The sequence below is a fragment of the Doryrhamphus excisus genome, unplaced genomic scaffold, assembly GCF_037039965.1.
Source record: "Doryrhamphus excisus strain RoL-2023G ecotype Guam unplaced genomic scaffold, RoL_Dexc_Guam_v1.1 HiC_scaffold_24, whole genome shotgun sequence".
NCBI classification, from domain to species: Eukaryota; Metazoa; Chordata; class Actinopteri; order Syngnathiformes; family Syngnathidae; genus Doryrhamphus; species Doryrhamphus excisus.
Window position 1 is genome coordinate 4038197 of NW_027621862.1, and position 17441 is coordinate 4055637.

Below are 17441 nucleotides of genomic sequence, written 5' to 3' on the forward strand. Positions count from 1 at the left end.
CTCATTAGGGCTATGAGTGAGATGGAGCCTATCCCAGGTGACAAGCTGTAATAGATATATGTAGTGGCAATTTCCAAAATAAACTTAACTTAAACCAGGGGTCTCAAACACGCGGCCCGCGGGCCAAATGTGGCCCGCAGGACACAGGTTTGAGGCCCCCGCCTTGATATGAAAGTTTAATGTTAGTGCGGCCCGTGCAAGTTTGATATGGATGCTGTATGGTATCATGTACCCAGAAAAAATTATTACGTTTGATTAATGTTCATGTTAAAGGTTAAATAACTGTTAATAGTTATCCTCCCTATCCGTGTGGAAGTGGTAAGTTTTTGGCTATTTAAGTTGAAAGGAAATAACTTGAAGGCTACCGTTTAGGTCGCTAGCGCTCTAGTTTGCGAGTTAGCATGTGTCTCAAGACCCTGCAGTTGCGCAATATGTTGTAAATAAAAAGAGTATAAATGTGACTATAGTCGTGTTTTGTCATGTCTACAGGGCTCTAATAATGCTTTGTTCATTTTAATCTGAAAAAAAATCATTTGTCTACCCACCAACTATATGTGGTTTCTTAAGTTTTTATTATTTGCCGTTTTATTATTATTATTATTATTATATTTATTTATTACTGATTGATTGATTTTCTTTATTCTTGATTTATTTATTTTTCATCTTATTTTGTGCAGAAAAATAAAAAGTAAGATATAGAGTTTTTCTTGTAGAAAATCTTAACCAAAGCACTGAAAAATTTTGTATATTTTTCTGTTTTTTTTTTGTTTTTTTGGAAAACCTGATGCGGCCCAGCCTTGCCCAGACCCTAGCTCCAGTGGCCCCCAGGTAAATTGAGTTTGAGACCCCTGACTTAAACTATAATCAAAAGGCCACTGATGTACCACGAGTTGTGTTTTACGCAGGCAAAAGAGTCATTGTCTATACAATATTGTTCTATTTTTTCATATTTCTTTTTTTATTACCAAGCAAGCAAACAAAAAAGGAAAAAATGCAAGGTACAAAAACCATAGGCCCACCCCGGTGCATGCTGGTCCTGTGAGCACTGCCTCCCTAAATAGATTACAGGTGCCCAGGGTGTTATCCAATGAAATAAACCCACAAATAAACTACTAATTAACCCCAACAAAATATGATAAATAAACATATAAATAACTAACAAGAAAATATTATCAAGTAATCCAAACAAAACAACAAAAAATAAAATAATAAAAAAATCAATAAAAATAAAATAAATAAAAATAATCAACAGATATTAGAAACCTATGAACACACTACTAAATAGTTCCTACACTATATATATTTTTTTTTTTTACCAATGCTGCACCCCCTTTCACTTTTTGTCATACCCTCCACTCCATTGTCACAAATGAGAAGTAGGAGGAAGAATGAAGTCCATTCATCCCAGTCTCCCCAGTGGTCTACCCCACCCCCCACCCCCATGGGTTAGGGTTAAAGTCCAATATAGTACACATATCTACAGGGAACAAGTAGTCACTTCCTTGTATGCAAATATGGAGCTCACATATCTGCTTTCAGCTGCAAAATTCTTATAAATTCTTATAAATAAGAATCGAACCCACAACCACCTGAGTCATACCATAATAAAAGGTAATTTTTTAATACTAAAAAAGAAATCACACAAGTGAGCCACATCCTTTATGAATAAAGAATATTTTATTTCTTGGAGGAAATCCTGTATAATACTGTATGTGAAGTGGAGGCAGTGGTTGTAGTGCACAAGGTGGCTGCTAGGGGGCAGTATTAAGTAAGGAAACTGTCGAATGTACAGGGTGTATTAAAAAAAAGCAGCCTCTCCAAAAAAAGTAGCCACTAAAAGTACAATTGAATATCCATCCATATATTTTCTATGCCGCTTATAATCACTAGAGTCGCGGATATGCTGGAGCCTATCCCAGATGTCTTTGGGCGAGATGGTCCATAGCACAATTTATTGCATAATAACAAAATTCCATAAAAATATTCAGTTGTAACTTTAGCGGCTACTTTTTGGAAAGTATAGAAAGTAAAAAAAAGAAAACAACAATGAAATATCATTTCGGAGGAATCATAACCCATATCCCAAAGAAATTAATGAGCTTGCTTTGATTTTTAATAAAGTATCCTCAAATTGTTTGAGGATAAGCATTGTTTTTATAGAAGTGTCCATCATGACTTGTCCCCGCCCACATCATTTCTAACAATTACCCATTTTAAAATGGCCAACTGTATAAAAAATGTATGATTTGTATATGTCTACAATATTTATCCTCAACATGGATTGTCCCGCTGATTCTCATTTTATGCTTTTCAAACGAATACCTAGCATATACCTTTAAAAATAAAGAATACATGAGTTCAGGTGCGATGACACAACCAACCACCAGGGGACGCCAGAGCTCCATCCTCTCTCTTTTGACACAAAGGGCATAAAACTTTTTTTTTTTAAAGAAAAATAATTCTGTTTACATTTAAACTTCTTAAAATTTGATGTGATGAAAGTGAAAACAATTTTATATACATTTTTAAGACACATTTCTGGGTGGGGCTGTTTTGGTACCTATAAGGGTAAAAAAAATCTATCAATTCATTTTGAAAAAGGCTCCACTGCACGGCTGATGTATTCAACTGCATTCATTTGATGTACAGTATTGTGTACTTTAAAACCGTACAGTACATTTACACACAGAAAGGGTTTAGGGACCATCTAGATGTGTCGAACAACAAAACAAAAAACAACACACTGTAGTGGCCATTGTCCGCAATGTCAAGCAGAGCTACAAAGGCTTGACCGTGGACTCCTAACACAAAACAAAACATGCAAGCATCCCTAAAATGCACATATGGAAAAAGAAAAATGAAGCAGGGGGGGTTCAGGGTGGGGTGGAAACGTTCATGCTATGACTACAGCTCATTTTACAAGCAGTAAAATGGAGGATGAAGTGTTCGCTATACTGCAGTAAATCAAAATCTATTATCAATCATCATTCAAACACCATCATTTTCAACACTGTTTTTCCACACTAAAAGGCATTCCAGGTGAATAAAATGATCAAGGTCAAAACACGTAAAATTTAAAAATAATTAAGCGAGCAAGTGACAAAAATGTACTTAAATCATTGAGATGTGATTTTAAAAAGCAGCAACATAGGCACAAAATAAAGGTTGGAAAAGAAATATCACTGTCAGCTAAAAAAAAAACCTTCAAACATAACCCCACCCACCCACCACTTTTCATTCTTTCTAGAACAATCCACCGGACTGAGGGCACAGCTTTTGTCCCCTAATACACGCTGAAGGTGATTTGTCGCCACCTATCGACAGCCGGCACAAACTGCATTCGTGCAAAGTAAAAAAAAAATATTCATGAGTTCATGCCCAAAGCTTGAAAATTCTCTTACACCGTTTTCCACTTGGGATGAATGATAAGGCAAATGTTATTATGATCATATAAAAAAAATAAATACACAAAATAAAACAAGAAAAATGTAAACACTTGTGCCTGATGGAGGTGGAAGGTGTCATGCAGGTCATTTAGGGAGGCGGAGCTACTTTAAGTCTGGTTTAAGTCCGGCTTCCATGTTTGGGGAGGGTGCAACGGTGCTCCTACTCGACTTTGACACCCAGCTTCTCTGTGTTTAGTAAGTAGAGGCTGTCGTCAATCAGGAAACTGAATATGGGGGAGGGACAAAGAAGACGGACAGTTTGAGTTGATGTTTTTGAAAATCGAAATCAAACAGGAAGAAAAAAAGAGGAGGACCTGTAGAAAAGGAAGTGCACAGGGATGGTGCTCAGGTGCCAAACCGCGTGTGCATCCAGGACCCAGAGCAGCGGTGGGAAGTCGAGGAGCTCCAGCAGTGCCAGACCGTGAAGCAGCAGCACCACCAGGCCACACTTCCACCAGTAGGGCAGCGTACGTCTGTTCCTCCAGCACCAGCACAGCCACCACAGGAGGTTCACCATGCCTTTAAATCGATCGTACGCAATACAAAAATGTCATCAAGTCATCTTTTACATAATAATTCTACGCTTATAAGTAGCAGCCACACAGTCCTACCGATGGTGACGTTAGCAGCCATGTTGTAGCCGTAGTCAAAACTGACGAATGTCAGGTAGGAAACGTGCGACGTGAAGGCCAATATGAGCAGCACCCCCACGATGCTGGACACCCCAGGGTGCCTCAGACCCAACGTTCTGGCAAAGACATGCAGTCGGTGGAAAAAAGCATTTGTCATCTATGGTAATGGTAATGGTTTTATTTCATTTGAACATGCATCAGATTACAATTGAATGCATCCCATAATCAGTTCACAGTTCCACATGTCCGAAAGGAGTAGGAAGAAGCAAAGCTTATTAAATCCTACCCCTCCATCTGGTACTTTTACAATCAGTGTTACATTTGTTCACTTCCTGCTTTCCTAATATAGTTTTTAATTTAATTTAATTTAATTTAATTTAATTTAATTTAATTTAATTTAATTTAATTTAATTTAATTTAATTTAATTTAATTTAATTTAATTTAATTTAATTTAATTTAATTTAATTTAATTTAATTTAATTTAATTTAATTTAATTTAATTTAATTTAATTTAATTTAATTTAATTTAATTTAATTAACATATACATGGTAATGGTTTTATTTCATTTGAACATGCATCAGATTACAATTGGATGCATCACATAATCAGTTCACAGTTCCACATGTCCGAAAGGAGTAGGAAGAAGCAAAGCTTATTAAAGCCTACCCCTCCATCTGGTACTTTTAATCTAGTTTAAGGTTTTGTTTTTGTTTTTTTTTATTTTAATTTTAATTAATTTTTTTCATTTGATTTTAAATTAAATTTTGAATTTAAAAATTTAAATTTTTAAATTAATTTTAAATTAAATTAAATTTAAAATAGTAATTTTTAAATTAAAAATTCAATTTAAAATTATTTTTTTTTAATAAATTAAAATTAAAATAAAGAAACACACAAAAAACTATATTAGGAAAGCAGGAAGTGAACAAAATCTAGTTTAAGGTTTTTTTGGTTTTTTTTTTTATTTAATTTTTTTCATTTAATTTTAAATTAAACTTTAAATTTCAAATTTTAAATTAATTTAAAATTAAAAATAAAAAAATTTAATTAAAAATTTAATTTAAAATTACATTTTTTAAAAATTAAATTAAAATCAAAATTAAAAAAACCCTTAAACTATATTAGGAAAGCAGGAAGTGAACAAATGAACAAAATAAAACATAAATTTAAATACAAAGATATAAATAAAATATTATTTTAACCAAATGAAATGAAATTATGTACAGTACATGGACAAATTTACTTGAATAATTACCTAGACATTTTTTTATTAAAAAAAAATTGTCACGTACCGAAGTAGGAGGTGATATGAGCATCCAATGCCATAATGGGTACCATAGTAAGTGTCAATATAGTGATATATATATAGCACATCATGACTGGTTCAAGACTCTTCATCCTTGTATTTAGCAAACATCAACTGCTTGTATTGTTTCTTGAATTGGCTCATCGTTGTGCATTGTTTGAGGGTCTTACTCAATCCATTCCATAGTTTGATTCCACATACTGAAATGCTATGGCTTTTTAACGTAGTCCTAGCATAGAAATGTACTTCTTCCCTGAAATCATAATTCTCCTAATAAGAACTAAATTTGAAACACTTATGTAATCTAAACTACACAATAGCAACAAACCAAACGATATGAAATGACGTAAATTAAAATACAAAGATATAAATAAAATATTATTTTAACCAAATGAAATGAAATTATGCATATGTACAAATTGACTTGAATAATTACCTGACACAGCATAAATAAATGGAGTAGAGAATTACTGCTGTAGCACAGAAATAATCCATTTTCTGCAAAGGAACACAAAGCAAGATCAAGATCAAGATCAAGATCAAGATCGACGCTCCAGTGCTGGAAAGCTTCTAAGTAATTAGCATTAGGACCTTACTCATTAGCTAAGCTCCTAAGTCAATTAAATTGCAGAACACCTCTCAGCAGGAACATATTTAACAAAACCATACCAGGCTGAGTGACATTTTACCTCAGTGAGGAAGGTGTCCCGTGTGTGGAACACTGTGGACCAGAACCAGGCGTTGAGGGACACCTGTGAAAAATATACATTGGAATAAGCAGTCGTTTATGATGAGGATATATTAGGAATATAGGATTAAATGAAAAAAGGGATAGCCAGACCAAAGAGAAGGCGTTGATGGTGTGGAACATGGGGCTTTGTCGTGGTACGGTGCTCCTGTAGCGCAGCAGCATGAGAAGGCAGGCCAGGCCGTTGAGGAGCGAAGCGAGGGCGGACGCCGGCTCCTCGAAGCAAAGAAAGCGAGCAAACGGCCACTAAGAACAGAAACACACGTATTATTATTATTATTATCTTTGTAAGGGTTCCATCTTGCCATGAAGATACAGTGTATGGTTTTATTGTAATAATACAGATTTTTGAACCTTGCCGTGGAACTGCGGGACCCTGTACCCCCCAGCCTGGTAAAGACCCACTGTGGTCCACATGCACTCATAGCGACAGTCATCACGACAAGTCCAACCTAAAAGACAAGGAATCTGGCATTTAAATGTCCCCTATTCTGCTAAATGTAATGTGCTAACAGTAATGTCCTGTGTTTTATTGTGTTTTATTCAAAAGACAACTCAAAACCCACCTGTTTAAATCCGTTTTTAACGTCTAACTTTTTATACCCGACTGCTGCACCCCGCCCCGCTTTTAGCCTTGTTTTAGCTCTGAATTAATGTTTGGATATTGTATTTTAATGCATCATTTACTCTGTTTTCTATTTTTATTCTCTACTGTAAAGCGTCTTTGAGTACTCTGAAAAGCACTATACAAATACAATGTATTATTATTATTATTATTATTATTATTACCATGAAGAAGAGTCTTGAACCAGTCATGATGTGCTATATATATAATCACTATATCGACACTATGGTACCCATTATGTCATTGTATGGTCATTACGTGCCAAAAAAAAAAAAAAAAAATTTTTTTTAGTTAATTATTCAATTAAATTTGTCCATGTACATAATTTCATTTCATTTGGTTAAAATAATATTTTATTTATATCTTTGTATTTGAATTTTAACTGCTAAATTACACTACATTTAATGATATAAATGATATATAATAAAAAATTAAATTAAATTAAATAATTTTTAAAAAATATTTTTTTTTGAAAATGTAATTTTAAAAATATATATAAATTACATATATATAAATTACATAAAAAATTTAATTAAATTAAAATTTAAATTAAAAAAACTCTTAAACTATATTAGGAAAGCAGGAAGTGAACAAATGTAACAGTTACTGATCGTAAATGTACCAGATGGAGGGGTAGGATTTAATAAGCTTTGCTTCTTCCTACTCCTTTTGGACATGTGGAACTGTGAACTGATTATGGGATGCATTCAATTGTAATCTGATGCATGTTCAAATGAAATTAAACCATTACCATTACCATTGTGCAAGTGTACATAATGTACACAGTAACAACACAAAAATTACATACTTGGCCCATTGATCGTGTTACTCTAAAAGTCGATATGCGGGGACTTATTAAAGGCACCATTAACAAAATAAACTGTGATGAAATTAAAAAAAAAAGATGTTTAAAGTTTAGAAAAACTTTTTGGACATGTGGAACTGTGAACTGATTATGTGATGCACTTAATTGTAATCTGATGCATGTTCAAATGATATAAAACCATTACCATGATGAAGAAATTGAAAAATCACAAAATCATTCATTATTCATCTATACCACAATTGATAGCATTGCCCACCTCTCATCCTAACTTGCTAATAAGTCACATTAAGCATTAAACTTATTTTTAGATTACACTAGACAAAAAGACACAGATCTGGGTGCCACTTAAAATACCCAACCCTATTCCATGTGCCGATAAAAAGCTAGCTGTGGGTTACACACGGCCCCTGGCCCGGACTTTGGACACCCCTTCATGATGGGTATGGGTAACTGAGTTAAGGCCCAGTTTTAATCCTGTCCTTTCACCATACTTTGTTAGTGATAAAACCAGAATGACTGAGATACACTATAGATACAAGTAGAAATGCAAGAAAAACCGGTTTAAAGCGTGTTCCTGTCCCACAAGGAGGTGCTAGCTAGCTATCATTAATGGCTTTAGCTGTTAACAAAGACGATATAATAGTTTGTGGTCATGATAAAGGAAACTAGCTGTTTTGTTTATATATCCATTTATCGGTCTTCAATTTCCCTACATTCCCGTGAGATAATTAACACTAATTACGATTCAATGAGAAGAGTTTGTTGAGCAAATGCTGATTTAGCAAGTGTTGGAATGTAGCAAGTAAACACCCACGCTAACAACAACAACAGCATCTCACCTGTCAGCGCCATATACTGCGGCTGGGCTGTCTGGTACCACCTTAGCCGAGCTCCGGTGCAGTTGGTTTGGACACACTGTTTCACGCAGTCTCGGTACACCGGTTCTTTGTCGCCCTGGGAGGAATGTACAGTGGTCGCCGATATTATCAAGAGCACGACGAGGACCACCGGCACCACAGCGGACGGCCTGACAGATGTGCAGTGGGGTGACGGCGAGGCCATGGTGGGTCTCGGCCCGTCAGGACTCACGAAGGCACGGCGAGGCGACAGCGATATGGAGGGAGTCCGTAACCAACGGTCCACATCACCAAACCGCCATTTAGCTTCGAGATGTGGGTTGTGGGTGATAATAGTCTGTTCGAGTGATACCCACACAGTAGCCCCTTGCTCCTTTGGTGGTGGTCAAATATCACGCACAACCCTCCTTTCTGAATGAAAATTCCAAAATAAATGTATTCAGTATGCTATTGTCCCTGTTTTTGTTGCTAAAACAATATATTTTAATCTAAAGTCAAGAGTGAACTCTTATACATGTACAAAAATTAACAGTTGTTTCCATAGTGGTGTATTTTATTGCTAAATAGCGACAATAATGTTTTATTTTGAAGAGGGAATGCGTTTTGTTCCTGGTTCTGGTTACTTCCTGGTAACGTCACGTGACCCGGTATGGGACAGCGTTCATTTAAAAGCGGCTACTTCGGCCCGTCAGGACTCACGAAGGCACGACGAGGCGACAGCGATATGGAGAAAGTCCGTAACCAACGGTCCACATCACCAAACCGCCTTTTAGCTTCGAGATGTGGGTTGTGAGTGATAATAGTCTGTTCGAGTGATACCCACACAGTAGCCCCTTGCTCCTTTGGTGGTGGTCAAATATCACGCACAACCCTCCTTTCTGAATGAAAATTCCAAAATAAATGTATTCAGTATGCTATTGTCCCTGTTTTTGTTGCTAAAGCAATATATTTTAATCTAAAGTCAAGAGTAAACTCTTATACATGTACAAAAATTAACAGTTGTTTCCATAGTGGTGTATTTTATTGCTAAATAGCGACAATAATGTTTTATTTTGAAGAGAGAATGCGTTTTGTTCCTGGTTCTGGTTACTTCCTGGTAACGTCACGTGACCCGGTATGGGACAGCGTTCATTTAAAAGCGGCTACTTCGGCCCGTCAGGACTCACGAAGGCACGGCGAGGCGACAGCGAGAAAGTCCGTAACCAACGGTCCACATCACCAAACCGCCATTTAGCCTTGAGATGTGGGTTGTGGTTGATAATAGTCTGTTCGAGTGATACCCACGCAGTAGCCCCTTGCTCCGTTGGCGGTGGTCAAATATCACGCACAACCCTCCTTTCTGAATGAAAACTCCAAAATAAATGTATTCGGTATGCTATTGTCCTTGTTTTTTGTTGCTAAAACAATATATTTTTATCTAAAGTCAGTAGTAAACTCTTATACATGTATAAAAATTAACAGTCGTTTTTATAGTGGTGTATTTTATTGCTAAATAGCGACAATAATGTTTTATTTTGAAGAGAGAATGCGTTTTGTTCCTGGTTCTGGTTACTTCCTGGTAACGTCACGTGACCCGGTATGGGACAGCGTTCATTTGAAAGCTGCTACTTCTGAACTGAAGATATTGTATGAATCAATGGAGCTGATAATCAAAAACAGAAAAGCAGTAAAAACTTTTTATACATTGGAGAACGTCCTAAAAACAATTCTTATGAAGAACAAGCTTATGTTTTCTATTTTTATTTTTGCTGTTCTTATTTTCAAGCAATATCCTTTGTTATTTACTTTTTCTTATTAATATTATTGTTCTGTATTATTGCACTTTTATGTTCCTGTAATTCTGCTTATACTGTTTTGTACTGTTTTTTAATTGAAGTTTGTAATAAAATATATATTAAAAAAAAGAAAGCGGCTACTTAGCAGTGACGTGTCAGGACTAACACGGAATTTAAACAAAAAAAATAAAAAAATAAAAATAATTTGTATTTGAATTTCTGTCAAATACAAATTATTATTATATAATTATTTTTTTTTTTTGCTATTCCGACAGACTCAATGAAACTGCGATTAAACTTTTTTTTTTTTTTTTGCAATGAAACTAACCGACATGTCGTTGCACACCTTCTTCACTTGGACATGGATCCACTTCCAAAAATGAAAAGCATCATGCTACATATTGCAGTCAGTGTGTGGCCATCGCTCTATTCCGGGACTGGGAGGGGGGGGGGGGGGCATGCCCCAATTTTAAACCAAAAGACACAATATTGTACGAAAGATAGTGGATTTATTTGTACTTCTTTCTTTGTTACAGTGGAGAAACAGACAGTCACAACAGCAGCAGCAAGAGGGCAAGAAGAAACTTTTACTTTCCAGCCCCCCCCTTCCTCCTTCCTCATCTTTCACCATCTCTATCCTTTATGTTCATTTAAAACTGCAAAAATTCATAAAATCCCCGCAGTTTTAGTCATTTTAACTGTAAAAGAGAAAAGTTGGCAGACTATTCTAGTGCACATTCTTCTCTGTCACAAAAAAAAGGAGGAATCCATTAAAAACTGTATGCAAGGTTGAGGCTAACAGACCAAAATGGGGGGGTCAGACTGTTTACTTGTTTCAAGTAAACGACTTTGCATGCATCACAGCACCCAAGATACGTACATTCTAAAAGGCCACAGTATACACTGGACTGCATATGCATACATGACATTTTGTAGGTATGATGCATGCACTGCCAGCCTCAACATGCATGAACAGAATGGATAAAGGTCAAGGGTCAAAGAGACATGGGACAGAGATGGAGAGAGAGAGTGTTTCATTTCAATGTCACAAGATTATTTTTTTTATTTGAAAATAATCATGTTCCCCTGTTGTTGGTACTCACACACAAACACCACCACGGCCTTCAAGTCCTCGATAAAGGAGTCTCTTTCCCGGAGTTAGCTGGCGAGAGGAACAAGTAGGCTAGGTGGGTGCGTGTGCGTCGGAGAGAGTTGATGGTGTGTTTTGCTTGGGTAAGGCGGGTAAGGCGGAGGTTTTTGCAGAAAGGTAAGTTTTACTCTTCCTTTTCCTCTCCGTGTGTGATGACGTAGCAGATGTTCTTGTAGTCCACATTGCCAGCCACATCAGGGGGGAAGGCAGCCCACAGGTTGGTCATCTGGAGGACACGTTAAAGAAAGAGATGGCTTACAATGGATGCGCTCGTAACGTCACGTCACGTTTTGGGGTTCGATCAAGAAATTGAAGCTCACCTCCTCAGCGGTGAACCTATCGCACTGGGTGGTCAGGAGCTCCTCAAGGCTGAAGAAGGAAAATAAGACAAAGATTATGCAAAAGTTGGATGAGTGGTTAGCATGCAGGCCACACAGCTAGGAGACCTGAGTTCAATTTCACCCTGTGTGGAGTTTGCATGTTCTCCCCGTGCATGCGTGGGTTTTTTCCGGGTACTCCGGTTTCCTCCCACATTCCAAAAACATGCTAGGTTAATTGGCAACTCCAAATTGTCCATAGGTATGAATGTGAGTGTGAATGGTTGTTTGTCTATATGTGCCCTGTGATTGGCTGGCTGGGTGTACCCCGCCTCTCAGTTAAACAGCTGGGATAGGCTCCAGCACCCCCCCCCCGCGACCCTTGTGAGGATAAGCGGTAGAAAATGAATGAATGAAGTAAAAAGAGGATAAAAGTAGTCCTTCTGGGAGACACACCCTAATTAGCATTAAAGCTACAGACACAGAAAATTCACTTGACCTTTACTGACTTTTAAAACTGTCTAAATTCCAGGAAAAAAATGTTTAAAAATGGTGTAATATGGAATAGCAAGCTTACAATTCCTTCTTGATGGAGCCAGTGGCCTCGGGGTCCAGGACCTTGAAAGCGCTCACGATAACGTCCTCGGGATCAGCGCCTATATAATACAAAAATTAAACAAATATATCATGTATTGCCGTAATATAAATATATATAATATACAATATATATTATTTAAATTAAATTAAATTAAATTAAATTAAATTAAATTAAATTAAATTAAATTAAATTAAATTAAATTAAATTAAATTAAATTAAATTAAATTAAATTAAATTTTACAATCAGTAACTGTTACATTTGTTCACTTCCTGCTTTCCTAATATAGTTTAAGGTTTAAGGTTTAAGGTTTAAGGTTTAAGGTTTAAGGTTTAAGGTTTAAGGTTTAAGGTTTAAGGTTTAAGGTTTAAGGTTTAAGGTATAAGGTTTAAGGTATAAGGTATAAGGTATAAGGTATAAGGTATAAGGTATAAGGTGTAAGGTGTAAGGTGTAAGGTGTAAGGTGTAAGGTGTAAGGTGTAAGGTGTAAGGTTAAATTAAATTAAATTAAATTAAATTAAATTAAATTAAATTAAATTAAATTAAATTAAATTAAATTAAATTAAATTAAATTAAATTAAATTAAATTAAATTAAATTAAATTTTACAATCAGTAACTGTTACATTTGTTCACTTCCTGCTTTCCTAATATAGTTTAAGGTTTAAGGTTTAAGGTTTAAGGTTTAAGGTTTAAGGTTTAAGGTTTAAGGTTTAAGGTTTAAGGTTTAAGGTTTAAGGTTTAAGGTTTAAGGTTTAAGGTATAAGGTATAAGGTATAAGGTATAAGGTATAAGGTATAAGGTTAAATTAAATTAAATTAAATTAAATTAAATTAAATTAAATTAAATTAAATTAAATTAAATTAAATTAAATTAAATTAAATTAAATTAAATTAAATTAAATTAAATTAAATTAAATTAAATTAAATTAAATTAAATTAACTTTTACACTCAGTAACTGTTACATTTGTTCACTTCCTGCTTTCCTAATATAGTTTAAGGTTTAAGGTTTAAGGTTTAAGGTTTAAGGTTTAAGGTTTAAGGTTTAAGGTTTGAGGTTTGAGGTTTGAGGTTTGAGGTTTGAGGTTTGAGGTTTGAGGTTTGAGGTTTGAGGTTTGAGGTTTGAGGTTTGAGGTTTGAGGTTTGAGGTTTGAGGTTTGAGGTTTGAGGTTCGAGGTTCGAGGTTCGAGGTTCGAGGTTCGAGGTTCGAGGTATGAGGTATGAGGTATGAGGTATGAGGTATAAGATTAAATTAAATTAAATTAAATTAAATTAAATTAAATTAAATTAAATTAAATTAAATTAAATTAAATTAAATTAAATTAAATTAAATTAAATTAAATTAAATTAAATTAAATTAAATTAAATTAAATTAAATTAAATTAAATTAAATTAAATTAAATTAAATTAAATTAAATTAAATTAAATTAAATTAAATTAAATTAAATTAAATTAAATTAAATTAAATTAAATTAAATTAAATTAAATTAAATTAAATTAAATTAAATTAAATTAAATTAAATTAGGAAAGCAGGAAGTGAACAAATGTAACAGTTACTAATTGTAAAAGTACCAGATGGAGGGGTAGGATTTAATAAGCTTTGCTTCTTCCTACTCCTTTTGGACATGTGGAACTGTGAACTGATTATGGGATGCATTCAATTGTAATCTGATGCATGTTCAAATGAAATAAAACCATTACCATTACCATTACCATTACCATTACCATTACCATTACCATTACCATTACCATTACCATTACCATATACTGTACATAAACTGATGATGGCTCAATCATTTCTGGACCCCAACTCCCAGTTTTGGAACCCCTGGTCTAATTGAGAGTTGAAAAGTTGTTGAAGTCAGCACTTTGAACGCACCCTTCAGTTTCTCGCCGAACATGGTGAGGAAGACGGTGAAGTTGATGGGGCCGCTGGCCTCCTTCACCATGGCCTCCAGCTCCTCATTCTTCACGTTCAGTTGGCCCATGGTGGCCAGCACATCCCTCAAGTCGTCCTTGCTGATGATGCCATCTCTGTTCTGGTCGATGATTGTGAAAGCCTGCGATACAAGATGATGGTTGTCAAATATTTGACACCGAGTACCACCTCAGGAATACTTTTATTTGGCAAGTACCGCCATTTTTGTAATTCATCTGGAATGTTTTGGTTAATAGAGCTGTAATTTGTGCAATTATTTCATTGTTTCTAATATCTCAGCACCGGTCCGAGCACCACCAGTAGTTATCGCACAGTTTGAGAACCAGTTATAAAAAAAAAATCAAAATAATGTGATGATTGGCATGTGTAAATTAGAAAATGTTGCACTTCTCCGCAGTGAAACCAAAGATGGCGGCAGAAACCTTCCAGGGACTTGGCAGCTGGTCGGCCACTTGTCTTCCCGAGGTGTTAAAACGGTCTCGGAATGCCAGACAAGCCCATTGCATTACATTACATTTCGACAAGGGGGGGGGGGGTATTGATTACAGCTGTCCCACCCCCTCCCACTGGGCCTTGTGACTGACTGTTCTTCTTCTGTGTGCAATGTTCCATCACCTTTGCGCTCTACTTGAGCTATGTGAGGACTAAAATATCATGCAAAAAACACCTATGGCGCCCCCTCCCCCAAACCCCCCCATGTGTTGCGGTCAAATGCTTTGGAAGACATACTAGCATACATGTAATAGAGATATCCTCAATGTTTGATAATCACTAGACAAATTCTCAATGACTTACAGGCTCTTGCAGTGGATATGTTTTTAAAAAAAAATATTTTTTTAATATTTTTTTCAACCAATCTTGCTCAAATTTGACACACCTATGCTCGTCAGTCGCCTGTAGGTGTGTGTCAAATTTTGCGGTGATATGGCAAACTATTTTAGAGTTACAGTCTAGAACGCATTTAGCTGTGTGAGAAATTTCCATTCAATACGACTTATCGAGTTCAATACCAAAGGCACCGTGTTGTCAATTTGTCCGAAACACAACAGCACGGACCGCACAGTAGATGCTTGTTCGGACACACTTTCACACTTTTGTGTGTAGCTGTTCAGAAGCAGACGAGTTGGATTACAATAACAACTTTGAGGCATCCAATGTTATTTATCCAATGCTTCTATTGATTGCTAATCCCATCAGCTGTTGGGCAACATTCCAGCGGGGTCACCCACTCCTGTCATGCAACTGACCCCCATAAGAACTCAGAGACGTTACCTCCTTGTACTCCTGGATCTGGCTCTGCTCAAACATGGAGAACACGTTGGAGGATCCACCCTCACCCTGCTGCTGCCTCCTCTTGGCCTTCTTGGGTGCCTGGCATGGAAGGTAAAGCAGATATTAGACTTTTTCGGGGGGGGGGATTCAATACGTGATGCTTTCTTGCTAACGCTCCACGAAAAAACTCACCATTTCTCAAGTTTGTTGGTTTGTTGTTGGTCAACAAGAGAAGCCTACGCCAAGCCGATGTGACTGACATGTACGCAATGGACCCTAGGGGCCTTATATACCGGTCCGCTGGGGGGCTAACTTTAGCTCCGGCATCAGGTTTGGCAGGAAAAACAGAGCTCAGGGGAAAGTAAGTGAAAAAGGGGCGGTGCAAGGAGATCGTAGGGAGTCGTATCAGTTTACTGACGATCCAAAATAGGCATCAGAGAGTCTTGGAATGAGGCGATTTCCGTGCCAACATGTGCGGACAAATATGGCCCTAATTGGCTAATTATTATGTTTTTTTGATAGCAGTTAGCATCTTGAGTGGCATATCCCAGCATCATCACCTGTCTCGGTGGGAGAGATGAGTAGAAGGATTTATAAACAGCCGTGAAACTTGAAAACAGTTGGCTGACGGACTTTGGTTCGACGCCAAGACCTGGCACGCGACTACAAGGCCTGTGAGAAATGTAAACATGACACAGAAGCCGGCGGACATATTTAATACATTCACTCGTCACATGTCACTTTATTTTCTCTAATGCACTAATTTAGGTTGCTTCACCCCGTGCCCGTTATAGTTGCTTTCCAACAGTAAAGCCCGCCCACTTAACTCCATATATGAGCTCCATTGGCTGCCGTCAGTCATGTCAATGTCCAGTTAAGGTATGTATCAATACTTATAGGTGGTTGTGATAGGACATCTGAATACTTCTAATTGGATCAATATATATTCTTTTTTATCGGTAATTGCTTTCCGGGGTCGACTTTAGTGTACTTGAAGTGGTCGTAAGAACCTATTGAAGGCTTCGTTAAAGAAGGTCACCAGCAGAGGAGGGCACGGTGAAGGTGAAAAGAGAGCGAGCGAGAAAGACCATAAAAACAAGACAGCTGTACCGACTGAAATAGACTTCGCCTCCCCCTGCCGTCCTGCCGTCACCGTTCTTTTTCTCAGCCATTTTAGCTTACTTTGAAAATTCTTGTCGCCTTGCTTTGCTCGACACTCCATTTTTTTCAATGTACCTACGACAAGTTCTAATACATCTCAAGGCAATTTTTGGATTCATGCTTCAATTAAGAATATATTTGATACGTACAAGTCATTTCAAGTATATATATCAATATCCAATATCAGGAAATAGAAGTTTTTGTCAGTATGACAATTAATTCCGAGGCCATGTTTGTAGATTGTGTGGACTACAAATCTTTAATTGTTATTGTATATTATTGCGCATTATTGTGCATACATTATACAAGCAAGCCCAAAATTCTTAAAAGTACATTTTCATCCCCCATCAGAAAATGGGTATTAATAATTTTTGTATTTGCAGTTGGGCTTCACAATTTAGCAGTTACAGCGGTTGAAGAGTTTGCTTTCACAAAATAAAATAAAATTCAAAAAAACGGAAAAAAATGCTATAAATAAAAATAAATTTATTTATCATTTTTTAATATTTTATATTATTATTATATTTTATTATTTAATAACATTTTGTGTGGACTACAAATCTTTAATTGGAGTTATTGCATATTATTGCGTTCATGTGCATACATCGTACAAGCAAGCCCAAAATTCTTAAAAGTACATTTTCATCCCCATCAGAAAATGGGTATTAATAATTTTTGTCAAAAAAATTTACATATTAAATACATGTATTTAAAAAACAACTACATATATATAAAAAACAATAATAATAATGTCCAAGGTATGTGTACATACATAATAAAACATTGAAGA

General features: G+C 36.0%; 2 protein-coding genes across 2 annotated transcripts; both read right to left on the reverse strand.

Annotated features, from left to right (window-relative positions):
- Positions 1 to 3248: 3248 nt before the first annotated feature.
- pgap3 (post-GPI attachment to proteins phospholipase 3) lies at positions 3249 to 8857 on the reverse strand. The gene is made up of 8 exons (XM_058061660.2): positions 8425 to 8857; positions 6489 to 6586; positions 6228 to 6380; positions 6076 to 6138; positions 5823 to 5884; positions 4058 to 4194; positions 3761 to 3965; positions 3249 to 3670 (listed from the first exon to the last, which is right to left on the reverse strand). Exons 1-8 carry the CDS (start codon positions 8645 to 8647, stop codon positions 3607 to 3609), a joined length of 1005 nt encoding a protein of 334 aa, XP_057917643.2. The 5' UTR covers positions 8648 to 8857; the 3' UTR covers positions 3249 to 3606.
- A 1864-nt stretch (positions 8858 to 10721) lies between these two features.
- On the reverse strand, positions 10722 to 15784 carry mylpfb (myosin light chain, phosphorylatable, fast skeletal muscle b). The gene is made up of 6 exons (XM_058061574.2): positions 15683 to 15784; positions 15491 to 15589; positions 14159 to 14339; positions 12262 to 12340; positions 11688 to 11736; positions 10722 to 11593 (listed from the first exon to the last, which is right to left on the reverse strand). The coding sequence occupies exons 1-6, from the start codon at positions 15683 to 15685 to the stop codon at positions 11492 to 11494; spliced, it is 513 nt and encodes a 170-aa protein (XP_057917557.1). The 5' UTR covers positions 15686 to 15784; the 3' UTR covers positions 10722 to 11491.
- Positions 15785 to 17441: the final 1657 nt, after the last annotated feature.

What these genes read in the sequence shown, in the direction of transcription:
- pgap3 (XM_058061660.2), bottom strand. Translation starts at nt 8,647, where the DNA reads ATGGCCTCGCCGTCACCCCACTGCACATCTGTCAGGCCGTCCGCTGTG. An exon ending in TCCCGCAGTTCCACGGCAAG is followed by an intron (nt 6,381 to 6,488) that starts GTTCAAAAATCT and finishes TTCTGTTCTTAG; the next exon opens with TGGCCGTTTGCTCGCTTTCT. An exon ending in ATTTATTTATGCTGTGTCAG is followed by an intron (nt 4,195 to 5,822) that starts GTAATTATTCAA and finishes TGTCTTTGCCAG; the next exon opens with AACGTTGGGTCTGAGGCACC.
- mylpfb (XM_058061574.2), bottom strand. An exon ending in GTTCGGCGAGAAACTGAAGG is followed by an intron (nt 12,341 to 14,158) that starts GTGCGTTCAAAG and finishes TGTATTATATAG; the next exon opens with GCGCTGATCCCGAGGACGTT. An exon ending in GGCTCCATCAAGAAGGAATT is followed by an intron (nt 11,737 to 12,261) that starts GTAAGCTTGCTA and finishes TTCCTTCTTCAG; the next exon opens with CCTTGAGGAGCTCCTGACCA.